The 26,372-nt window shown below is 38.9% G+C and overlaps 1 protein-coding gene and 1 long non-coding RNA gene across 26 annotated transcripts in view; one reads left to right on the forward strand and one right to left on the reverse strand.

Annotated features, from left to right (window-relative positions):
- Positions 1 to 26,372, reverse strand: part of NFIA (nuclear factor I A) — a 520,959-nt gene that overhangs the window by 163,531 nt on the left and 331,056 nt on the right. For 22 of the 25 annotated variants that reach the window (XR_011438921.1, XR_011438924.1, XR_011438926.1 and 19 more), the window contains exon 3: positions 1,460 to 1,525. The exons of the other annotated variants lie outside the window; for them this stretch is intronic. Coding sequence is in view for 15 of the 22 variants with exons in the window: in XM_070267567.1 (XP_070123668.1) it covers positions 1,460 to 1,525 (66 nt within the window). In the remaining 7 variants the exon portion in view is untranslated. The remainder of the gene's footprint in view (positions 1 to 1,459; positions 1,526 to 26,372) is intronic. 25 annotated transcript variants of the gene reach the window in all.
- On the forward strand, positions 10,560 to 17,547 carry LOC138924172 (uncharacterized). Its single transcript, XR_011438929.1, has 2 exons — positions 10,560 to 10,690; positions 14,592 to 17,547. It is a non-coding gene; the product is annotated as an uncharacterized lncRNA (long non-coding RNA).

Below are 26,372 nucleotides of genomic sequence, written 5' to 3' on the forward strand. Positions count from 1 at the left end.
TAAATATCACTTTAAAATGTTAGCAAAAATAAGATGTAGTTTATGACACTAAAAGAAGCCTTCAGAGATCTCTTTTTTATGACTGTTTTGAAAAGACAACGTTGATAAGGAAAATCACCACCAAAACACCAAGATGAGGAGAGGAACAGCCAGATGGAGCCCAGCAACATTAGAAAGAATTTCCGAGGCTTGGGAAATGAAACAAATCCTGAGAAATTAACGTGAGGATATCTAAGTGGAGAGCTCCATCCTCTGTAGCATGATACTGACATGATTCAGTTTACCCACCTATTCCAAAAGATCAGGAGACAGAAATGGAAAATGCACAGAAAAATAACAGGAGGAGAGCCCCGAGGAATGAGGTCATTCTAAGTAGGTGAAAAGCAATATGGTGGATTATACTGACAAGAAAAGTAATGAGCAATAGTGAACAACAGCCAACAATGCTTTTAGTATAAACTATATGAATGTGTACATATTATCTTATTTAGTTCTTCAACAGGTGGGTAATATTATTACCCTACTATTTTAAAGATGAGGAATAAATCTATACCGAGAAGTTCAATAACCTCTTCAATATTACAAAGTAAGAAATAGTGGAGGCAGAATTTGAACACAGGTCTGACAACACCTGAGCTTTTAACCAGGATACCACAGGCCCCTCACAGGCCCCTCAAGGTCAAGCATCCCCATTAGAGATTCCAGTTACACCACCAAGGACGAGCTCTGTGGAATCATGAGATGATATTTGTGAAAGTATATAATACAATTTTTAGCATAAGATCGATATCTAGTTTACTTCTCGTTTTATTGAAACCGATAGTTTTACTCAATCTTAAATTCTAACCTATGACAATCTTTTTCACACTTGGAATGCATACCACAAATTCAATATTTTATCAGTATTATATTCATATATAAAGTATACATTCTATTTTAATCGAGTTCCTACAACAGAAAATTTATATATTTATGCAATTGACAATTTAATACTGTCATGTGCCCTTACTGTTTTATTTTAGACAATTTAAAGTGGAAAAGCCTTCAAAATTAGAGATCATTTTCTTAAAGGAATTAGAAAAGCGCTGAACTCCCACTAGGCCTCAAAAATACTTACTGGTCAATGATCTCAAATCACTAGTGAAGAAGATTGTGGGGCATTCGCCACTTTAAAAGGAACTGAAATAAAATGAAAAGGCCATGGCTCCTCTCTTAGGTTGTAAAAGATTCTGCTTCTCTCATAGCCACGAACTTTCCCGGGGCCAAGGCGCTCGTGTGTACTTGACAGCATGTGGCGAGAGGGTCTGGGTCTGCTGGAGTGTCCAAAGAACGCCTCGAGTCCTCAAAGCTGCTCCTGCTGTGGGCTGCCCACAGGGCAGACGGGAAACCTTTGTACTTGGCTGGCTGCTGGCTACTGTGCACTCTCAGAGCCGCAGCTAGAGCCCCAAACTAAACTTACCATTTTCTGGCTGGTCCTTAATGTCAGCGTCACTTGGCTGGCTGGGACTTTCAGATTGACTTGAATCTGAAAAACATAAAAATACAGCCAAAAATTACAGGCTCTGTGAGGAAAAGTGGACCAGAGGTGCCAGACTTTCTCAGAAGGTCCAGCACACAAACTAGGAATGAGAACATCACAGAAATGACATGATGGGGGAAAAAGGAAAGGAAATTAGAAAAGAGAGAGGGACAATGCCCAGCAGCAGCAGCCGTGCCCCTGCAGAGGACGCTGGGTTCTGCTCACACCTCCAGGGCAGCTGGCTTGTGTGGGATCCTAACCTGAAATGGTTCCACAGAGGCCATTTCCAAACTGCTCCTCTCCATTGTTTACAGACGAGTGCCTGAAAGAGACTCCCTTCCTTACGACACACATCTGAGGCTCGATTCAGAACATAATAAAGTGTCAAAACATATTTTGAAGTTGGTATATAAAAGCAACCCAAACAACAGTAACAAGTTCTGTCGGTATTTAGCTGTGAGTTACAGCAACAGACTATGCAGACTAACACCGTTACAAACAGGAGTCCTAATATTCTAGCGCATTTCCTTGAAATAACAGGATAACTCAAAGACGTCCTTCGGAAAGGTACATGGCTCCCTCACTTTATAAGTATTATTTTTCTCTTGGTCTAATGCATTTGAGAGATCCTAAAAGGGCTTGTTAGCAAAAATAGGTTCTTGTGCACATTTACTGAATTTCATTTATTTTTTTATTTGAAAAATACAATCATTTTCAAACCATAAAAATTAATTCAATTAATTTAACTTCTAAATGGGATAATTTAAAATAAAATTACATTTAACTTTAAAGTGAGATAAAGTTAAGTTAGATCAAAAGAATGTCACAGAATTAGAAGTAAGCATAGTTATGATACATTTTTGGGGGCTAGGAGACAAAAATCAGGAAAAATATTTCAAGGGGAAAATTTTTTGATGTAAAACATTTTCTGGGACTTGAAACAGTATATAACATTATATAAAAAAAAAAAAAATTTTTTTTTTTTTTTAAGAAAAACCTCTATATCTCCAGAAAGCCTGGATTGGAACTTTCACTTCCCAAAGTCAGAATTGGCTGTCTGAAATTTGACCGCATTTCAGCAAGAGGTTCAACGCAAAATCAAAAGGTCATGACACTAAACTGTGACTACATTGAAAATATTACTTCTATTCCAACAGGTTAGAGCATTACCATTCTCTTTCTTGGAGATATTGCAAAAAGAAGCAGCACTACTAGTGACCCCAGCTCCAGAAATGCTCATTTATCACTTTAGAAAGGCTCCCTGCTTGTAAGCAAATGAAGATTTTAATTATAGGGAAATACTATTAAGAAAATGTCTATTTTTAAGTTTTTAGATTATCTTAATCTGGGGACTATAGAAAAAATTGATTCAAAGGTTCAAACAGCAAAAACTGTGAAAATATGAATTCTTATTTAAGTCTGACAAAGTGACAGCTTTTATCATCCTGTAATAATCACCATAGTGAAGACACAAACAAAAAGCTTTATCGGTCAAAAACTCTAGAGAAATCCATATGAATGAACCACAAAATTAAACACAAAGCCTTCACTGAAAGTCGGAAATGCAAATTTATATTGGACCATATTTGAAATTTTAACTCCCTAAGTTAACATTACTTTTATAGCAAACAATTTGAAAACATGGCATGGTCACCTTCTCTTTTTCTAAGGAAAGGTTCTGTAATTTTGCTGTTAAAAATTACAAATTAAATATTCTGAGACGTAATTAAACATGTTTTAGGACAAAGGTATACCTTTATTATTTTTGTCCTAGAAAATTTTAAACCCTCAATATCCATAATTAAAATTAAAGAAAATACCTAATTTTGTTTCATGGAAAGTTAAATTCTTCCTGATCGTGTCCCAAAATAGATATATAAAATTTTGCCGAATAGATCATTTTCTCTGGAGTAATACTAGCAAACCTAACTTTCTATGTGGTAGCTTAGCTGACATTCCTTCAGGTGTAATATATGTATGATTAATCACTACTTCACGAACAAATGGAAAAATATTTTTTATCTCAATTAACTTAAATACACAATAGCCAATTACTTTTCTGATACTTATCCATTAATATTAAGGATAATGAGATCCAAAAAATTTTTTTAAAAATCTAAAAGTGGACTATGTTCTTTTTACTTTTCTTTACATTTGGCTCACTACTCATCTTTATAGAAATGTAACATGATTATATAAAACAGGAACAGCTACAAAAGATGGCTCCAGGTATGTTCAAAGAAAGTTTAAATTCAAAGCCACAGAAAAAGAAGCGAACCAACAGCCAAGGAGGAGCGGCGGGAACAGGCTCAGGGCTGGTCCAGGAGGGGCCGCTCCTGTGAAAGCTCGGCGCAGACACTGCAGGAGGCATCTGGCCACACTGAAAACGGGATTTAATTTCTCCAGTTTTATTCAAAAGCCAGAGATAGTGTTATCCATCTGAGGACCGCATACTGAAGTACAACGTCCTGGTAAGGGACAGGCAAAGCCAGAGATCTACCAGAAAACTTAAATGACCTAAAAACTTGGCTAATTATTTTCTACCATGGCCGTTAATGCCGTTTCTGTTTTGAACCAACAAGGAACAAAATGACCCCGTCCCAGAGCTGTTCTATGCTGAGGACACACAGACTTTTTCTCTGGTATCGCAAAAGGTCACCAACCGCTGTTCAGTATGGAGACAACCAGACGACCAGAATTACAAATTAATTTCTACCCGTACGTAATGGATACAAATGAAAGATCTCTCTTAGGCATTTGCATTAAAATGCTGTCATGAAGGTTAACAATTAACTTACTTCTCTCTTTTTATACGTGGTAGAGGTAACTTTACGTCTTATTCTCTCGTACAGTTACCACATGGGCAGTTGAGTCCCACCACCGGAAATATTTAGAGGTCGCAGAAAACAAACCCAATTGCCTAGAATGGGATGCCATATCTCATATCTTATATCTGGCAGGGACTTTCTCTGGTTCACTAGTTGAAAGCCAGCAGATCTGTATATTATAATGAAGAGAATATTATTTAAAGTGTGTTTAAACGGAGTTGGAAATGCTATTGTGAGGAAGTACATTAGGGTTATCAATGTTTTTTCCCATCTAGGGATTTGTTTTTTGTTTAAGGAACCCTAGACTTCAACCTAACCTTGAAAAGCAATGTTTCTTTTGGTTTTTAAAAAACTTATGAGCAGAAATTTAACCCTAAAATAGACAAGGCTTGCATGTAGGAGGCTGAGCTGAGACCTCCTAATTGAACCGCTGGCCATCTATCTGTGCATTTTTACGGCGCCTACATCTATACTGCTGGAGTACTCAAAGACATTCCACTATCAATAGAACCACTAGGGAAAGGAATAAAATAAATCCTAAGGCCTGCATATTAGTCTTTGCTTTCATAAAGTGGTGCAACACAAGAACAGAAACCTCGGACGGGATTTGCTACTTCTCTGCATATTCTGGCTCCCAACCTCGCTTCTGCTCCCTAAGCATGGAACCTCAGACAGCACTCCTTTGGGAAAGGCGAAGGAGGACAGAGACATGTCAACATGGTGAAACTGATCAGGCAAAACACAGATACCACTTCCACGTATTTTAAGTTCTTTCGGCATGAAGCAAAGATGGAATGTTGCTAAATCTTCTCTGTGCTCAACCTAGAAGAAAACATCCCGCTCTCCAGTCCTGCTCTCATTGTACACCTCTCTCTTCCATTGCCACTTCTGTTATATTGTACCACAGGGATTTTAAGTTATCTCCTAGGAGAAACTGGGCTCTGAGAAAAGAGTCTCTTTCTTTCTCTTGTCCTGTCCCCCCTGCTGCCCTGGGCTTCCAAGGGTGCCGGGCCCGGCCAAGGATCCAATATCTGCTCAACTAAAGAGACGGATTTTTCACTTGTTTGGCTTTCTAACACTGAACCACTGCCAGTGACTGAATGCACTCAGTTCACACTAAAAGGGGATTAGGACTTAGAAAATGAAAAAGGAGAGCAAACAAGGCCTTTCTTTCTGCTTGACGTCCCACTTCGTGGGGCCTGGTGAGGGAGAGAGAGGCACGTCCCTTTGGTTCGTAGGTGGGAAACGTTGCATGGTGGTTAGACGTTGCGGACAAACACCTCTTATGATCCCCTGGCCGACAGCACAGGAGGCCACCTCCGAATAATGAGAGCTGAAAACAGTGTCTAACACAGAGGAGGCCCCCCAGAAACGTGCGAAAGCTAACATGATGGGCAACAGAGGAATATCTCAAGTATTCGAAAAGTGCAAGGATAAGAGAAATCTGCCACATCTGATGCCCAAAAGCACCTCAGAATCCTAACAACTGTTGTTGTGAGTAACTGATAAAGGAAAGACAGATGCGCTACGGTGAAGAGCCCTTCCTGCCCTCAAATAAACCAGTGTAATTCCTATTGGTCTACGTGATGGCAACAAAAGTCTGTAGACCACGAAAGTACAAATTCTGGTTCCACTCAAAAAATAATTTACCCTAGTTTTCAACCTCCCTAGGTGCATAATGCTTTGGCTAAAGATGAAGTTTGAAAAGCCTCTGTTAGAATTTTGTGTGCAGTTTTTAAATCCCATAAACTAAAAGGTGATATGAAGAAACCTTAAGGCATCCAGAAACGAGTTAACCCAGTGAAAGAAATACAGTGAGATGCCATCTAACAGCACTGGGGTCGTGTATAGTGTGAGAAAGAAAAGGCAAAGACAGGAATGAATACTTTCCTGCAAATAAATGAAGAGTGAGGACCATTCTTGGAGCAAAGGAACATAAGAAATAAGGGCGATTATACTCTGAATACAATAAACTGCTACCCTCTAGAATTAGTCCTTAAAGATGTCCAGAATTTAAGTAAGTTTTTGTTTCTTATGGTTTGGAAAGACGCGTCAGGCCAAAGAATATCAAGATTCATTTTCCCCATATGTTATAATGGAAAACAATCCTACGTCTAGTTGGTAGTGTAAGGTTTAGAATTACTCTAGTCTTATAACATGTTTATTACACTAAGAAAATCAAGAAAATCAAATGGCTATGATAGCCACATTTTGCTTATTAGTCTCATAGCTGCAAGTGTAAGAGAAATATTATTGCAATACTTTAAAATATTTAGAAATACAGACTATTTTTTCCAGTATCACCTTGACCATAAAGACCAACGTATGAGGAAATATTTGAAAAATCTTTGAGAATGTAGAATTTCAGTGTACAGGTACATTTATGTATATATACAATTTGTAGCATATGTGTAAACACCAATGAATACCACCAGTTAAATACAGTCCATAGTGGTCTTGCAAAGAACAAACAGATACTTGTAATACCATCATTAAATCTGGACCAGTAAAAATATTCAATTATTAGCATTTCCAGAGAATGGATAAAATCCTTTAAGCTTAGTAAATAACCAAACCAATATTTAATGTCAATTAACACAGACAACTGTGGGCACTTGAAAAATTAACTCACAATAACCTAGTTTTTAAAACAGATAAATTATGAGGTGAGTCACACCATAAAAGTTTTCATAGCTTTGAAAATGGAAACACTCCACGGTTCTCTAAATGGGAAGTCTTGTCTTTACTGTATTTAAAATGCAAAACATGACCAGTATTAACGGTCCCAGGAAGCCAGAATTGAGTGTTTGCGTGGATGTGTGTACACGATAACTGCGGTAATGAAAGCACACATAGGAACCCTCCTCCCGGAAGGGAGACGGGGAGACGTGGCAGAGGAAGAGCCCTTGTTCCAAAGGACCAGGCTGGTCTGGGCACACTGGCCCTCGTCTCCTTGAATCCAGATTTGGACAGGAGTGGGAAGGCTATGCTCATGCAGCAGTGACTTGGAAGAGCTCCACCAGACCACCCGGGGCTGCCAGCTGCTCAGGGGACCCACTTCTTGCCACTCCCTCGTATCACATTTTCAGGGCATACTTAAAAGTGTCATCTAATCTAGGTCTCTACCATTTTCTTTCTTGAAACTTTTTCTAAAATGCCTTTCTGAAGAATTTGTGAAATATTAAATTTGCAGGAAATAGAATTTTTGGCATTAATGCTGGTATTCGAGGCCCATCTGTTTAGTAGGGACTGTGGATGATGACGAGACTATTTAGGTTGAAGCGATTCAACTGTCTTATCACCTACTCATAAATGTGTTATTTTCTATGTGCACAAGGAGGTTGGGGAATGATATACGGTTTTAATACGCTGACAGAAAAAATTAAATGGCATAACTATTGTTGTGTTATGACAGTGAGGAGAATCATTTCTAAGCTCTAAAAATTACAAATTCAGTCACTCTGAAAGTAATGACAAAATGACTCAATCTTTAAACCTTCAATCTTTGCATGGGGCTGATTTCAAGTAATCATCAGCTTTTTCAGTGAAGTTATAAATGAAGTCAGTAGCGAGAATATGGTGATTCTAAAAGATATGCAAGCATGATATTAAATTTATAACTTCTTACATTTTCTTTGAAAAGGGTCTATGACTAAAATTCATTTAGGTAATGATAATAGGCAATCACTTTGAATTTTGTTTTTCCCATAACAGGAGCTGTGTTGACATGTGATAGTGACATGTTGATCAATTAAGAACTCAAGTTATTGAGTCAACCTGGTCACCAACCCACTCATGTGTAGACAGAGACCTACTTAAAAAGCCATCACTATAACATTATTGTGTATCAGAATTGTGTTCAATTTCCCCTTTTTAGTCACTTTTTCAAAAACAATATTAATTATAACAGTAAGTTCTTGGAGTTCTTAAACAAAAGAATATATGCTTAAAGATTACTCACATAATCATCTATACAACTTAAAGTAGAAAATTTCCCCGTAAACTTTCACCCTATAAAAACAAATGAATCAAATGAAAATGATGTATAATTAAGTTATAGTACATATGCATTATTTTCATGTATCTGGATATCCGTAAGCATATTTATTAAAATAATAAAATGCCATCTGTTGAGGCTAACCATGCTATTTAGGGTCAGTTAGTACTCTAAGTATTAACTTTTTTTTTTTTTTTTAAGATTAGCACCTCAGCTAACAACTGCTGCCAGTCTTTTTTTTTTTCTGCTTTATCTCCCCAAATCCCCTCAGTACATAGTTGTGTATCTTAGCTGCAGGTCCTTCTAGTTGTGGCACGTGGGACGCTGACTCAACGTGGCCTGACAAGCAGTGCCATATCCGTACCCAGGATCCGAACCAGCGAAACCCTGGGCCACGGCAGCAGATCTCGTGAACTTAACCACTCGGCCACAGGGCTGGCCCCAGTATTAACTTTTATTGCGTTCGTATTTCACTACTGAAAGGAGCATGAAACGATAAAGAGATGGTGTCCTAAAAAAATCTCAGCTATATAACTGCTCTGGATCTCGGCTTCTTCATCTGTAAAATGGGGACACTAATGACTATTTTGCATAACTTAACAGAATTGTTGTGTGGATCAAATAAAAGAATGCAAGAAAACCCAGTTTTAAAACCATAAGGTGCCAAAAAAAGAAGTGTACGTTTACCTCTATAATATAAATCTTTCTATCCAAACAAGTTGTTTCTTTTAAAAATTCAACCCCAATCCACACATGACACGTCTGGTATAAAAACATCAGCATCACAGTCCTGGTTTTAAAGAAAAGGTCCTTAATTCCCATATGCTGGGAAAGAGATTATCACTGATAATGGAAATGTAAATCTCAGCTTGCTGTTGTTTATTCCAGACAGACATTTGTGTGTTAAGTCTGTTTATCAGGCCACACTTTGTCTCAGCCGGGAAGTAGTCAGTCTTTGTAACAAGATGTATGCAAATGAATTTCCCAAGACTCTCTGCAGCAAATTGCAGCAAGAAAAAAATTCCTTGTTACTTCACCAGCAAGAAGCTACCTCAAAAGTAGACTGGAGACGAGAACTCTGAGCTAACCAGGCTGATGAGTGTGAACGAGTCCTGAGCGTGTGCTCACAGTGTGCTGCTCTTTATTCTGAGTAGAGTCGGTGCATTACATCTGTTTATCAGACAACACTCTGCCTGGGCATTCAGGCTTTTTAACCTGTGTGAAAATGAACAGTGACCACAACCTCGAGACATAAGCCGTCTGAGGCAAAACTCCAAAACTCCTGTCACTTTAAGAACCCCCACCAACAGAAGGCCTAAGAAACTTCCGAAACTTTAAAAAAAGATACATCCAGCTCTAACTTTTCGGCACCTTCTATCTTAAATAACTTTTCTATATCATTGGATCCCCCAATAGCATGACAGACTCAGGACAGAATGGTGACTTTTACCACTCAAATTTGATAAATTAAAAATTTGTTAACATTCCACATCTAATGATCAACAACAAGGAGTTTTTAAAAGAGAATACTTCGATAGAAAAGTATTTAATCTTTAATTCTATTATTAACATATTTATCCTGGGATCATCCTGTTTTAATCCTAAGATGACTCACTCTTTTAAAAATATCTACACATGAAGAGTTGAACAGTGTATTTCTTTCTGTTTCGTTTTTCTTGTTGGTTTTCTACAGGGTTTGAAAATCTTACCAAAGGAATCGAATTGGTTTAGCTTGTCTTCCCAGACAAAATAAACACTTTAGGACCCTACTTGTTTGTATTCTCCTCAGTGGCGCTGTATGCATCAGCAGCTAAAAACAAAGAAACTTTTTAGCTGCTCAGACAAAATGCAGAAGCTTTCCAAACAAGGAGGCAAGGGAGGGGGCACGGATTGGGGTGGGGGGTGGGGGTGGAGAAGTGTGTAGAAAGTCTGACAGTCCATTCAATATAGGGATGATGGCTATAATGCATCCAGGGTCCCCTTGCTAATTAAATATGCATTGGCACCGTTCTGATCGATGCAAGCCATGGATCAGATGACACACCTGCAAAATCTTGAGCCTAGAGCTCCCAGGAAAAAGGAAAATACAGTCTTGTCTCCTTATCTTTGTTTTCAAAGGCTCTCAATTTCTGTGCTTAGATATCTAATTTAATTCTCTCACCCTCAGCAAACTGGATTAGGGAAGTCAATACAGCCTTTGTGCATCGACAGGAAAACACAGCTTTCCTTTTATTCAATTTAACGATGACCTTTAGACAAAGATAATGACGACTCTCTAGAAGTAAGGTTAAGGCCTCAAGAAGAAGACCCCCAGAGCTAAGCTCCTATGGAATTCTGGAAGATAAGGTAGGGGGTTTACTGTGACACTTTCCTGCTTGGAAAGGAAAAAAGGAGGAAAGGGAATTAAGAATTGGTGTTGAGGGGAGGGAGGAGGGAGAAAACCTGGTGGAAGAGATGTTAAGTCCACTGACTAAACAAGGAAACTCTCAAAAATCAAATGGCTGGATCCTGGCACATCCATCACCAGAAAATAATTCTGTGAAAGAATTAGGAATGAGGATAGCAGAGTAACAATGATCCTAAAAAATGCAGACACTGTAATGAGGTTGAAGGTTTTGTGGCTGGGTAAATCAGGAAGTTCTGGGTTTTTGTTTCTTTTGTTTCCCTGAAGCATCGAGAAAACAGGACTGTCACCAGTGTGTTCGTGAGTTCCACCACTGGTGAGAGATATAACTAGAGATTTTGGACAAGTCTGGGTTTCGGCAGTGTTAGCAATCTTCACACCACTACTCTCAAGCAAAGGGGAAAGTGATGCTGGAACATTCTCCCGAGACAAACGGCACTGCTTCTTTTTAATTTCCTTTCTTTGGGCCTGCTCACCCCATTCATCAGTACATCTACTCTGTGCCTGTCACCCAGGACACCTGCAGACAGCAACCTAAAAAGGCAAGGTCCCTGCTCTCGGTCAGTCAGATAAGGGCATTCAGCAACACCCCTCCCGAAGAAGGCCTGCATCCTGCGGAAATCAACGTGCAGCACACGCTGTTGTGCACTTTTATAATAATCGCTTTTATAGCAGCAATCAGGACCACTGACTGTGGCTTTGAAACAGAACTCACAGCAGCCTGGACACTAACTAGTGGCAATGGGTGGGATAAGCTTTTCTATTAAGACAGAGGTTTAGGCAGAGTGCTTCCCAGTGAAATATGGAGCTATTATTGCATAATTAGCATTGTTGGGAATAGTACAAAATATCAAAACAGTTTTTAAAAATCAGATTTTTTTTCCCCTTAGAAACAATTTCCTAGATAGTGCAGAATGTTATTCCGGATCAGGCCTAGCATCTTCCCTCTAAAAGAAACAACAGCTCTAACAGAGGCAGCTACGTAACAATGAAAAGGCAAGGGCTTGAATCAGAGAACCTGGCTTTGAGCCCCTTTTTGGCCATTTGTATCAGCTTCGTGGAATCAGACAGGCCCCTTTGCTTCTCTGAACTTCAACGTACTCATCTTCAGAATGCCTGACGTTCAGGATTATGAGACCTGAATGGCATGATTTAAATGCCTCATAAATGATAGGAGCTACCTGCAGCTGCCACCAAAGCAGGTTTTCTACAGGATGTAAACTGGCTAAAGATTCACATTGACTTGCTTACTTTTATTTCCTGCCTCATCATTTTTATTGCCAGACAGCACACTATCTGGAGCTAATAGGCATTTGTTGAAGTGGGATTAAAATCAGAAGGTGAAAAAATAGCTCTTTGGGGCCAAGAAATACAACAGGACCTATCTTGGGAATGGCAACAGATGTTTTTGGGCAGATTTTCTGGCTTTGGGGAGACTGCATGACTGGATGGTGGTATATTCCAGGTGGCGAGCAGAGACCCAGCAGAATGAGAAGGCCTGCTTTCTGAAAGGTCCTCAATTCAGGACCAGAATGAGGGGTGAGGGATCCTGTAAAGGTTCTTTCCAGCCCTAAAGTTCTAACTTGAAACAGATTATTAAGCAATCCAGGTATTGGTCTTCTGGCTGCATTCAAGGCTGAGATCCCCATTTCATCAAAAGAGACTAGGTGATATTTCTTCATTTGCTGCTGATCATTGAGTGCAATAACCATAATAAGTCAAAGACAGTCTCTTCTTTACTTTATAAATGACCACAAATAGCCCACTAAGAGTTGCAAATGTTTATCTTCAGTAACTTGCCCAACCCTAACCACAGAATCCCATAAACAATGTTTTCTCTTTATATCTTGATCCATTATGTGATCCAGAACACCAGAAAACTTTGTTTTAGGAGCTACTGAAAAAGGTATCCTTAAAGAATTAATTTAGTCTAGGTCCTAGATCCTAGGATTTAGGACAATGCTTTTAAAAAAATATTTCAGATATACCTTCTCTTATATATCTTTCAAATAAATGTGCTTTCAATTTCCACATTGACTAACTTTTCTCTAATAACTTAGTTTCTGAACCTGTAAGACATAAGTCTTACTTATTTATACGGAGTTATAAATATACAGAGTTATCACTCATTTGGTCCACTGGAAAATGGTCCTCAGACTTCTCATATTACCATAATAAAGTTTGAATGATGTCTCACTTTTTAGAAATTCACCCAAGCCTTCTAGAAGTAGAAACATTCATCCATGTTTTGCTTCCATGTCTTTAAGATAGATAAAATGACTTCAATGCACGGAATCATTTCACTTTTAGGAGTTCCCATTTGGATCCCATCATGGCTTTCTCCCTGACATATGCAGTGCTAAGTTATTTAAAATTAATTGCAGTACAATATTTAAAATGTCTTCACAAGGTGCTAATCTCAAGTGCTTTGGATGTTTGAGCCACACTTGGAAGTCATCAAGCTCTGTGTATCTTCATACCATGGAGCAGTTGAACATGCTGAAAAGATTAGTCAGTGAACTTTAATCTACACCCAAAACTATAGTAAATTATGAAATTTCAAAAATGTGTGAGTTGATACAAATGAGAAAACTGTAAACATCCTGCATAACAAGCAAAAAACAAACCCAGATAATTAAAAGAGATGAATTTGCTTATGTAGCCTTGCTATCTGGGAAGGCTTTCGGGAGTCCACCATAGGTCACGGGTCCTACCCACTTAAGCCCGGTTGAGCTTATGTGCTCTCACCTTCATGTAAGGTGTCATTTCTGTTTCCATTTAAGGATGCAATCTACATCCTTTTCTGTGGTTATGTTGGGTGGGAGATAAGTATTTTCCATTTCAGTAACTCAGTATGGGTGAGGAATTTGCTTAGTAATAATCCTAAAATTGAATTGTCTTCCATACAACACCTAGTATAGTTTGGGTAGGATTAGCTAAATGAACGATCTTCAGCATGTGCTTAAAAAAAAAAAAAGCTTCTTATTTGTCACCTGGATTTATTTTGATTTAAAAAATCATGTTTCTGGGAAGTCTCTAATATAGGTGCTACTTCAACAACTTCTCTTCATCAAACTGTTTAAGTGGGTGATTGGAACTTTACTCTGATTCACTTTTTAAAAATCATTATCACTCTAAATTATTCTCAGGAGGAAGAAGCTTGTTTATTTCAGTCCATCAAACATTTATTGATCACCTACTGTGTGCAAAGCATTGTGAGCTTTTTATTCAGTCCTGAGGTAGCTCATAAACTCATTCAACTCTGTACTATCTGTAAAAGCACATGTTCCTTGTTGTTTAAGAGTAGCTACTTCCGCCCCCGCCCCCACCCCACTGGTGATGGGAACAGGGAGTTTCTCTCAATTAGAATCCCTTCCAAAGTTTATCAGAGGAGGATAGTGGAGGTAGCGATTTCTACCATAGGAAACGGCTCATCTGTTTGTTTTATATTCAAGAAAAATGACAAATCTCTGGGCTCCATGGTTTTTCCAATTTTTTGGACATAATGAACATGGTTTTTCCAAGTTTTTGAACAAGCAGAAGCTCACAGGGAAGCTTGGGTATCAAGAGCAAGCAGTCCTATCTGCAAATCACACCCTCATTTTCACGCAACCTCACCCCATACCCCATCCCTGCTGGGCTTCATGCAGCAATATGTACACCCCTGCCGCATTCACAGAGCCAAGGTCCTAACCTGTAGTCCAGAGTGATTTCAGTGTCACCTCTGTCCTTTCAGATCTACAATCTTAAGATAAGCAAAGAAGAAACAGTGACAAACTCATTTTTGTTCAAAATCAACGAGTATCTTTTCTAAACTCTGTCTTCTTTTATTTTTGTTACTAGAGAAGAAGATAAAAATAAATTATAAGTGGGAAAAACAACGAAAAAGAAAAACAGTAAAAAGAAAAAAGAATCAGGTAACAGAAGAAGTGGTATTGTTTTGAACAGTCAGAAATAGCAATTCTTCAAGTGAGACAGGAAATTTTATTTGCAACAGACAAGAGAAAAGTTACAAGCAAAAAATCAGAGTTTCTTCAGGGATGAAAGGTGAAGTAATGTCCTGCACACCATCTCTGAACCATCAGGTTGTACTGAGGCATGGATGGAACGGCAGCAGCACAGCCTATTCAGGAATGATGCAGAAGAAGGGATGAAGGATGATGGCAATCCTCTCACTGCCTTTGATTCTGGCTATCACCCCCAGAACAGCACATAATTTCATGAGACTTTTCTATTTAATAACTTTGGGACAATTTTTTCTTGTTATATCTACCCAAACGATTTCCCAAAAAATCACTGAGGGGCCGGCCCAGTGGCACACCAGTTAAGTTCACAAGCACTGCACGCATGAACCAGTTCACTGGTTTGAATCCCGGATGTGGACATGGCACCACTTATCAAGCCATGCTGTGGCAGGCGTCCCACATATAAAATAGAGGAAGATGGGCATAGACCTATGTTAGCTCACGGTCAAGCTTTCTCAGCAAAAAGGGGAGGATTGACAGCGGATGTCAGCTCAGGGCTAATCTTCCTCAAAAAAAAAAAATCACTGAGTTCGTTTTCATTTTTATTTTATACTTTAACAACTCATTTAATGATTTAACAATTTCCTTTTGGAAGTCCTGTAGAAAGGGAAAAATTTCCAAAGTGTTAGTCAACAAAACCATAAGTCTTTTCCATACAAAACAGCCTCATGTCTACACCCTTGCAGTCACAGATTCTCCCAAGCGGCCTTAAAATCAGAAAGCACTTTGTTTAAGTACCGCCATGTTGGTATTGTACAGACATGCTTAGACTTCACAAGGGAAAACTTTAAACAAACATATTTGGAATGAAAGTCATAAAAAACATTAGGCAAAAAGAAAATTTTAAATTAATAGCAAGAGAGTAACATCTCACCAGTAGTAGATAGGGAAATGAATTATTCAAAACTGTATGCCAACACTGACGTCACAGTGAATAGAGGCAGGCTCGAAGGAGCCTTCCTGAGAAGAGCTGGTGTTTACTCAGCAATTGGAAGCAAAACAAAACAAAATAAAAAAAGATTCCCACATAAAGAAAATCGTATATACTGTTTTTCATAACCCCAGCAAAACTCCCTATTGTGGCACTCTCAAGGCACAAACTCTTAATTTCTGTCAGGAGAGAAAGTGGAGAACACCACAAAGAAGTCCTGAGACTTAGAGAAGAAATTCATGCAGAACATCAGCTGTTACTCAACATTTTCAAGGAACCATGATATGTCAAACAGGCCACAAGATACAAGTACATTTAAATACGAGTTTCTATTTTTGTTAAAAAATTTAAAAAATCCAAAATCTGAATCTGGAAAAGCAGACTCTTACAGGTTTAGAAAGCATACACAAAGCCTGGCAGAAGAAAACCCTGCTCACTGCCACCATCTGCTTTCTGGCACAGTGAGGAAAACTTCACTAACGGCAACATTTTCTTACACTGGAAAATCCACTAATTAGCTTTGTTGTAATAAGAAAGATAACCTCTGCATGGAAGGCAGATCGCCAGCTCGCTATTTGGCTGGCAGCACTCACAGCAGGCCAGCGACATTCCCACGAGGGCTCTTCCCCACGCCCCTCTGCTGGAGTCCTCCGTGACTCCCTCTTGGTAAAAAGAAAGTGCTCACAGCGAGAGAGCAAAGCAAGAGCAACGGAGAGGGCATGTTTCCAGGTATTTGGATTAATATCCAAGAACACCAGGTTCAGAACCAGGAAATCTGGGATCCAGAGTTGACTGAAAACCTGGGTAAACCTGGGTCTCATTTACTTCATCTTTAAGGCTATTAAAGCAAATGAGTTCTAGATTTCCCATAAAACTCCTAAATTCTTTAAGTCTAAATCATATTTTCCTAAGAACTGTGTCCCAAGAAACTAATGATTACAAAACAGAAAATGGGGCTTCACATGTCATTGATATATCTGAAATAATTTTAGAAAATTTGTCATAAACTGATTAAGACATTACAAATCATTTAGCAACCAAAGAAACTGAAACTCTACTAAAATTCCTTCATAATGTGCTCTAACCATTTAGTCAGCATATCATTCCACAAATATAACCAACAACTATTCACCGAGGAGCCAATGTGTGCCAAGCACTCTGTGAGCACTGGAGACAGAGCAGTGAAGGGAAGGTTCCCCAAGCTCTGCGCCCACCACGTCTACACGACAGCGAGTCTGCGACCCAGGGAGCTAATGCTAACCCTCCACAACATCCAGCAGATGCACATCACCAACCACACACAACAGGACAGCATCAACCAAGGAGAAACATGGCCCTGGGCTCATACACTGAAAGATCTACTTGAAAGTTCCTTGAGAAAATGGAATAAATAGGTGCAAATATTTTCTGGAAAATAGACACCACGTCCTTAGAAGCAAAGCCAAGCAGAACACCGTCAGGCGACGACAGCAAAAGTGTAGACGCGGCCTCTCTGTGAGGCGCGTGAGACCTACTGCTCACACGGGCCCTGCCTGGACTGCACAGATTCATCAGTTCAAAAGTCTCTCCTTCCGTTCTCTTGATTTTTTTCCTCAAGCTCAAACTTAGCCAAATTTAACAACAAAATTGCAACACAGGGTCATCCACTGCAAACTCAGAAGTTCCTTTACCGATGGAATGAGTGATGGACTAATGCAAAGAGTAATACCCCACTGGGATGGCAAAGACATGCCCACACTCCTCTTCCCAACTGCATGGCGACGCGTCAATAACGAGACAAGTGTCCATTGGGTTTATTAACTCTCAACTGCCATTAAAACACACTGATTAAAACTGTAACACTTGACTCGGTGCTTTTTATCAAATACTGGGAAAGACTTTGGTCAATCTGTCCAGTTCTGGCCCTGCTTTTACCTTGTTTTCACCAACACCCCACTTAGGCACGGAAAGTAATCACGTTCTTTCCCAATCCCAGTCAGTCACATTGATAAGCACAATCGCTGTGTTGAAGTTAGAAGGTTACTCAGTGCAGATGAAGATGAAGGCATAACCCTTTCCCTTGCTCTTGGCAGAATTAACGGCCCCTCCTCTGGCTCCATCCGGCCTGGTGGTGGCTAAGAACGGGGTGCAGCTCCTATTAAGCTCACAAATTTTGTTTCACATAAATCCTTTCAGGACCTTATTATAGAAAATTCCTGCAGTGTGTGATGATGGGCTTCTGCATTTGTGGTTTCATAATTCTTGAAGACTCCTTGATACATACCAGAGAGCAACAACACTGCACTAAGTATGTGGAGGAATGACACAACCATGTTTGGACTAGTGTATCAGTAAAGCTGCTGTCACTGAGAACAGCAGAACAGCAACAATAACAAAAAAGGGCATCAGAAGTTACATTTAGATCATCAAAAATAAGATCTAAAAAATTCTATTTTGGTTTTCATTCTAGCATGCCTTTCAGAAGATAGATATTGAAACTGTTGCTAGGCTAGAGATCACTTCTGATACCTAGCCTGTTTGCCACACCCTATTTCACTCAGCAGAATATCTTTCACCTTTGGCTTGATGTAGACACAATCTCAGATACACTCAAATTCTTTTTTTTAAAAAACCTGGCTTAAAATTGAGACTGCTGTCTCCAAAATCAGCCAAAAGTCCTGAAAATGGCTTATTTTTGGTAAATTCGTATTTTACTGGGTGCCATTTATTAACAGACCGTATTTAGAATATCCATGAAGTGACACGATTTTGTACAGATGATAAAACAATATAATACCTATTTTCAAGGCAGGTACATATACATGATAAAGGATGATGAACTAAGAATAAAGATTAAACAAGTACTGTTCAGGTAACACACAAAGAGGAAAAAAAAAGCTTCATTAGGAGCTAAGTAAAAATGGAAATTCATGGCCTGGGACAATTTTCACCTCTGCACACTCACATTGCTATTGAAACTGGTGATTAGCCAGCTCACCTGAGGCAGCACAGACGGACATATGTCTGTCACATCCCCCAACCTACAATACGCTCATCTCTCTGAGGAACAGACAAAATTCTGCTAAGGATATCAAGTTTCCCTTTGGCTGAATAAAGGAACTGAACTTGAAAAATATAAAGAAAAAGAAATTAACTAACTGCAAATTTGCTAAAATAGGTGGACTATAATAAAACAACAATTTGTAGTTCCTTAATGAGACTTGGATGCTGCTCTGAAGCTGGAAGGCTCTGATTTTTTACCGAACCTACAAATGGCACCCTCCTCTCCCCAGCCTTGCAGCTCTCTGGGCCACAAGCACAGTTGCAGGGGTGCACCCACCGCAACTGCTGACCCTCCTTCTCTCCAATTCCCTCTTGACCAAAAAATGAAATACACAATAAAAGGGAGTCTGGGTTCAGAGAATTCTCATTTTCTGATTTAAATTTAACAACACTTAGGGACTAAAAGGTTTGCTGGGTATGTGTGGGGCTGGAAATACTTCCTATTGGACTTAAATTTGGTCTTCCTGAGGGCAGACCAGCAGCGGCCACATCAGTTCATGTGGGAAGCTTGAGTCCCAAATTCAAAATCAACTTCCAAAAGATCTGTATTTCCAAAGTCAAGCAACAAAGGACCATAGCTCCCTCTTCTGTGACACGGAAACTCTACGACAGGAAGAGCCTATGGCCCGCGGTGGGGCCCCGAGGAAGACAACACCTGCTCACTCACTCCTGAACTGCCAGTCAGGTTCCCAGATGACTGAGACCAGACGAGCCACCAAACCAAACCTTTGTGGGGTGTACACTCACTATGGAACACAATCAAAATCCACTCTGACCAGGTTCTGAGCCTCCTAAAGTAGCACCCCTTTAATGTGACCACACTGTGAATGGTCTACCCCCCACAACAGAACTGAAACACACATGGCTATCTCCTTGTCTGTTTCCTTTATTATTCATGTGGTTTCAACTTTCCAAATTCAGACTTCCACCCCGTTGTAGGAGGGAAAGAGTATGTAATACATAATGCAAAAGGATTTACAGCAAGTCATATGATGTCTGTACTCGATAATTTTTCATGGTTTTATACCCAAAGAATCACTGTATATGGATGAATAAACATTTTTTAAACACCAGAACACTGAGCCTTCCTCTCACACAACTCAAAGCAAGGGGCACATTGCTGACACAGCAACACTGTGGTCTCAGAGAGGCTGTGGGAAATGTCAGATTTATGGTCCGGGGGTGATTGGTGGATGGTTTTGTGGTGTGTATGGTGTTTTGTTTTGTTTTGTGTCTGCTTTTTCTTTTCTCTTTTGAGCCTCTGACAGAAGCAGAGCTCTACAAACTTTCTGGCGACCTCCCAGGAAAACAGAAGGAAGCTGAATCCTGTACTTCCCCTGGGATCTAATGAAATATACAGCCTCTGGGCTTCTTTCAATTTGGACTTTCAGACTGCTAAGCCAGTGAAAAGGGGATCCTAGCTGTCACAAACGTCACATGCTTGGGGTCACCTGCTGCTCGGGGGTTCTCATGCCAGTTGTTGACATAATAAGCACCCCTTACACTTTAATTACAATTCACAGTGTGCAAACTATGCAATCTGCTTTAAGGCAGACTGTCTTTTAAGTCAACACTAAAATTCTATTACTAATACGGCAGTGAAATGTAGCAGAGAAGGGTGTGTCCAGATGACTGACTACAGGCAGATACCTGCCATTTGGGGAAGATACGGGTAACATTTGAACAACATAAAGTGGTACTGCTGCCCTTAGTTCCGGGAGAGGGCACTTTACTCTAACTCTGTTCAGAGACTTCCTATGAGCACACCACAAAAGTGAAATACATATGCTTCACATGTAGCCTGTTTACATTTGTATAACTACCATGTATTTTTTTCACATGGGGCCTTAGCTACTCTATGTAATATCTTGCCTCTCCAACAGGGCTGATCAACTGTCCAACAACAGGGAATTTCTACTTCCCCCACCCCTTCCTCTCTAAACCCAGGGCAGAGCTAGAGATGTTTAACACAAGCTTCCAGAGTTGTGTTGGTGCTCTCTCATTTACTAGATCCTTGTATGTTGCTAACTACAGATCTGTGTAAGCTATATTCTTGCAACCAAAACATGAAAAGTTATTTTAAAACAGAGTCCATTTAAAATAATATGACAATGCAGGGACCTGTTTAAAAAGTGCTAACATAATTATAGTCTACAGTTTTCTCCAAAAACAACAGTGAAAATTAGTTACAATATATTACAGAGAACTACTATAAACATAGGTGGGCTAACCTCTGAATGAACTGTCACAACCCTTTGAGAATTACTATCTCACTTTCAGTGCCACAAACGATGTGAGATGAGACACATGAAATAAACCCCTGCCAAGTACTTTTATGCTTATGGAGTCTGCCTTGAGCACCTCAGTTGAGCTACACACATGCCCCACTATAAAACACCCCCACACCACCACCAGAAACAACAAAATAGTCAAACCAAAACAGAAATCCAAATTTACAAAAACAGTACATACATATTTTTTAAAAAAATAATAATAATGCCTATCCTTGCTTTACTGAAGGATGTATCCGTATTAAAAATGCCACCAAGATAGGTCAAATTAGCCAACAATCATTCTTTGCTTTTTTTGGTGCCAGGCAATAGTAGGTGCCAGGACCAAAACCACGAAGCACCACCAAGAGCACGTGTTTATCTTCTTCAGAAATGGTTATGCTAACACAGGAAGCAGATGCAGCTTCCACTGTCCTTGGGAAACTTTCAGTCCTTTGGCTACTGGGTTCTGTCTTCGCGAAGACAGACACGGAGCACTAGAGCCCTGCCGACAGACTTTTCTGATACCAACCACGGCCTGGATGAGTGCCACCTGCCCATGTCCTCTATTTCTTGGTTCTGCCCAATTTTGGCGACGCTCACCTTCTGCCTCCGTGTTGTCCACTGCTCCACTAAGCTACCACCCAATGTCCATAATCAGACCATCTGGCACCCCTTCTGGTTGGGCTGAATTTTTTTTGATGGAACCTCAAAACTAGACCAACCTGAGACTATCAACTCATACACAAGCATATCAGGTCGTGGACCTTTACGAGTCTCACATCCCAACGTAAGAATCCCACCTGCCAATTTCCTCTTCCTTCCCTTATAGGAAGGGAACAGAGTGTCTCTAAAGCACCGAGGAGAATGTGAACAAGACATAAAGTAGAAGTGCTCTAATCCAACACAGTGGGGCCAGAAGTTGACTGGCGAGTGTAAACAACCGGAGAAGGAGAACTCTGCTATGAGACACACACACCTCAGGCACTTTGTGAATACACGAGTGCACGTGCCTGGCCAGTCTTTCTGCGCAGGGTCCTGGCTTTAACCAGAACGTCAGCCTGCGCCCTGCAGCATCTTCCTTAGATAAATCACACCTACACTGCAGCATAGAAGATCTCCAGTTTTATTCTGTAAAGTACAGGGAGAATCTAAAGATATTTCTAAAATAATCTGAGCACAGAATCCTTTTATATTTTTACAAATTTCCATTTACAGTTGAGACACCTCACCCACACTTAATCTGACAGAAACGTTTCTAACTCACCTTTAATCAGTCTTTCCAAAGCGCTTAGTCTCACAGAAATAAAACTTTCTTTTTCATTTTGAAGTTGTATGTCATCAGTTCACATAAATTTAATCAATTTATATAATAACAATACCAATAATGCCATTACAAACAGGTCTGGGAATAACATAACTGACTCTTGGTAAGCACTCACTCAGTAGAAACAAAAGTGCTAGGATGTGCTAGTAACTATCGGCCACAAGTGTTCAACAGGTTACCGGTATCAGTTAGTACGTCACAAAGAAAATGAAAAGTCTCAGCTGTCTTGCAAGCTGGTTAATACAGAGCTTCTACTTGAGTCTCCCCAAAGAACATAAAGTTCAATAGTCACAGAGTGAAGAGGCACTGATGCTGGATGTGGGAGACAATATTGAAAAAGACATCTTTCCAAGCATGGCTCTAATTTTTAATAATGTAGGAAATAACTAGAAGAACTTCCCAGAATTACTGGACTTAAAATGGTAACTGATTCTGTATGTACCTGCTATAGGACACAATATTTAAATTGATCTGACTGTAATTAAAGAACAAGAAAAATAACCGGACAGCTTAGCTCCTAATACAGTATTTTCAAATTCTAAACTATATTTATATTTTTACTACTATGTACAGCTATTAGAATATCACTACTTCTGTTTTGATTGAAATTTGTGATTGGTGAAACATTTTTTACAATTAGAGACACTATGTTAATGGAAAAATTAATTCCCATTTTAACATCAGTTGGTTTGACAATCAAAAACAATCACACAGGTAATAGTCATGATTTTTAAAATATTTTATCATTTTCAGGTTAATATAACTATCAATTTTCAGGTGATTATACTTAAGATCAATTTCTTAGCAACAAAAAGCCTTAATCTCAATCTTCTGCTTATTACCAGTTAACTTATTTTATCAGTTTACTTACTTATTATCAGCTTCAAATAAATGTATTACTTAATTGTGTACCTATGTGATAACGATGATGGTGATGCAGGTACTAACTGCCTGAAAACAGTAAGAATGGCCAGTAAGAACACTGTGAGCTGAGTAATTTACATACACGTAACTTTCCCAGCAACTTTTGCAAAGTAAATATCTTTATTTCAGGTTGAAGAAACTAAGACAGCACTAAGAGAAAAATCTGGATCTCAAAAGTAGATTGACTCCAAGCTTAGGCTTCCTCACTTCAACAAGTTGTGTGTGTGTATGTTTAAAGGAAACCAGAGATCACAGACTTTCCTCTACAGTGAAATTTTTATTTGCACAGATGTGTGTGTGCATGTTGGCGCACACACACACAGACACACACACACACTTTAGTTAAATCAATTTCATATGCAAAAGAAAAGTGAGCCAGGGCTAAATTATTAAAAGAAGTCTTTGAAGCAAGAAGCGATGATGTGTGAAAGACAGACTAAAAACGTTTATTTAAACAAAGAACAAGCACAGAGGGATGGAACAACAGTGAAAATAAGGGAAATGCAAGCTCTCCAGTTTTTCCATCTTTCCTCTGTTGTGTATAACTTCTCACACACAGGAAAGACAGAAAGAGATGTTGGAACTTATGGAATATCCAAAAGTAAAGTAAGTTTAACCAATCTGTAGTTCAAATGAAGCAAATCCACACAGACTGTCAATGAGTTTTTTCTATGTTAAATACAGTTATATTATCCTGTAGTAAGGGCCTTAACTTTAAACATAATTCCTTACTTGCAAGAAAAAAATTTCAAGATAAGATTTTTAAAACTACTGTTATAGCATCTTTTTCAGTGGCATGCTAGAATAGTGAAATCTCTTGGCTTCAGAAAGGAGACCCAGAGGGCCTCTTGCTTCACACTCACAATGTCCACAGGCCAGTTAAACACCCCAGTGTACATCTCAACAGGCACCAGACTGGGCCATGGTTGTCTCATCACTTCAATTTCTGTCTGATAATGTTTATAACATTGTAAAAGCTTAAATTCAAATCATGAAAATAAATACGTGTATTATATCATATAGGCTATCTAATTTCCAAACCTATTTCATGCGTATACATAAACATAGATGATGGAATTTCATAATTGAACTTTTAAGTCTATCTTATCAGTGGGGCTCTTAAAAGTAAGGTAATAAATTCTAAATTACCTCTCAATGCAAACATTCCCAAGTTTTAGGCTACAACAGACATCTTAACTAAAAGTGAAAAATTCAGCCAATCATATGGAAATTATATTTATGATACACACCATCCAGATCATACAGAACTGACACAGTACTTATATAAATAAACATTCTCTTTTTAGCAAAACAAAAAGCAACTTTTAAATTGTTCTTGGGAGCAGAAACAGAAAGTGTGGCCAGAAAGTTGCAAAGGAGAAAAATGGAGTTGGTTCTCTAATCTGAAGTTAAAAATAATTTTTGCCTGTTTGCATTTAAATAGACAATATTCTAAAAGTCTTATAGAGACTCTATGCTTACAATGGCATTATTGCCTTTGCATATAAATGGAAGCACATTTCTAGCACTTATATTATTACAAATATTGAAAATGGCCTCCTGAAGCTTTTAGCAATGTACTCTTTGTCTTGTTTCCAAAGAAGCAATCCAATTAAAATGATCACTTTCAGCAGAGGACTAGCACAAGGACTTGTACATTGTGCCCAGCATCTGACCAACTCTACGGAAAACAGATGAAAACTTCCACATGCTTTCTGTCTACTTGTAGCAAACAAGCCTAATTTATAAGTACTTTCCTGGAAAACGAATTGTGTTATTTTTTCTGCCTCTTTTAGAAAGTACTCATCCACAATGATTCCAATCTATATTGTGCTTGCTTCCTTGAATTCACTGTTTCACTAGTGCATCTTGTGTACTCACACTTGTCCATTGGAACGTGGTAATGAACACTATTCATTTTGACACATTTCCTTCATTTCCCCCAGGCACACTTCCTATTAAGCATACAGAAGACAAAACACGTGTTGGTTGAATTAATTTTCTTATAGTAGGATTATTTCATTGTTCGTCCTAACTATAACATTTGGCTCCCTTCTGAAAATTTCTTCATTTATTTATCATGTTCTTATATTTGACTTGCTTCCTCACTTAATTTCATAAATTTAAAAGTTGTAGATTTGTTTTTTCAATCAAAAGTATTTATGGGGCATCTTGTATAAGTTGTGTTTTTAATGGTTTGTCCTATAAACAATATTAATTACAAAATATTACTTTATGTGTCTCAGTACGTATGTCATATAGAAGATGGATGCCTTCCTTTTAAGATATTTGAATGGATCACTGAATGATTGCCCATTTCTCTCTCACAGCTCCAATAAATAATTAAAAGGAGACAGACACAGATTTGTTGCTTACTTAAGAGTTAGAATCAATTAAAACAAAATTGTCTGAATGCTCTTGCAAGAAAGTATCACTTCAGGGACCATGAAATGCTACCTCTATATCTGTAAAGTCACTCGGGTCAGGTTGGACCTTAACTTCTCCAGGAGCACTTAGAGTGGGTGTGCATAGAGGGATGGCATTGGGGGAGGAGGGTCTTAATTGGCAATTTTTTAGTTACTAATATCTTTATAATTAAGTGGCTTAAAAGTGTCTCATAATACCCCAGAAATGGTCACTGAATATTTATTGAGCACACCTAAAGTGGAAGTTTCTTGTTTAAGTTGGTATTTAAGTTTGGACTGCAGAAAGGGCACCTTCTTCAAAGAAAAACTTTGGGACCGGTTCTAATAAATGGCTAAATCCCTTCGTTAATGGCCTCGGAGCTTTCCTCTGCAACTTGACCAGAGGCTGCGGCTCTGCTGCAGCCAGAAGGACACTGCACCTCAAGAAGACACCGCTACTGGAGAAAAGATCACATGGAGAGGGACTTACTTTTAGTTCTGCGGGCAAACAAATTTGGGGACTCCAGACAGCCTGAAACTCTTCCTCTCAAGCATGTCTTAAATAGGAAGCTGTCTAATTTGTGCATCAAGATGTTTTGTGCGTGAAGTTTTCCAAAATCCACCTCACTGAAGATTTTAGTTAAAAGTACTATCTTGCATTATTGTACACATAGATCATAACTGTACTCACATTGTCACA

The sequence above is a fragment of the Equus caballus genome, chromosome 5, assembly GCF_041296265.1.
Source record: "Equus caballus isolate H_3958 breed thoroughbred chromosome 5, TB-T2T, whole genome shotgun sequence".
Classification (NCBI taxonomy): domain Eukaryota; kingdom Metazoa; phylum Chordata; class Mammalia; order Perissodactyla; family Equidae; genus Equus; species Equus caballus.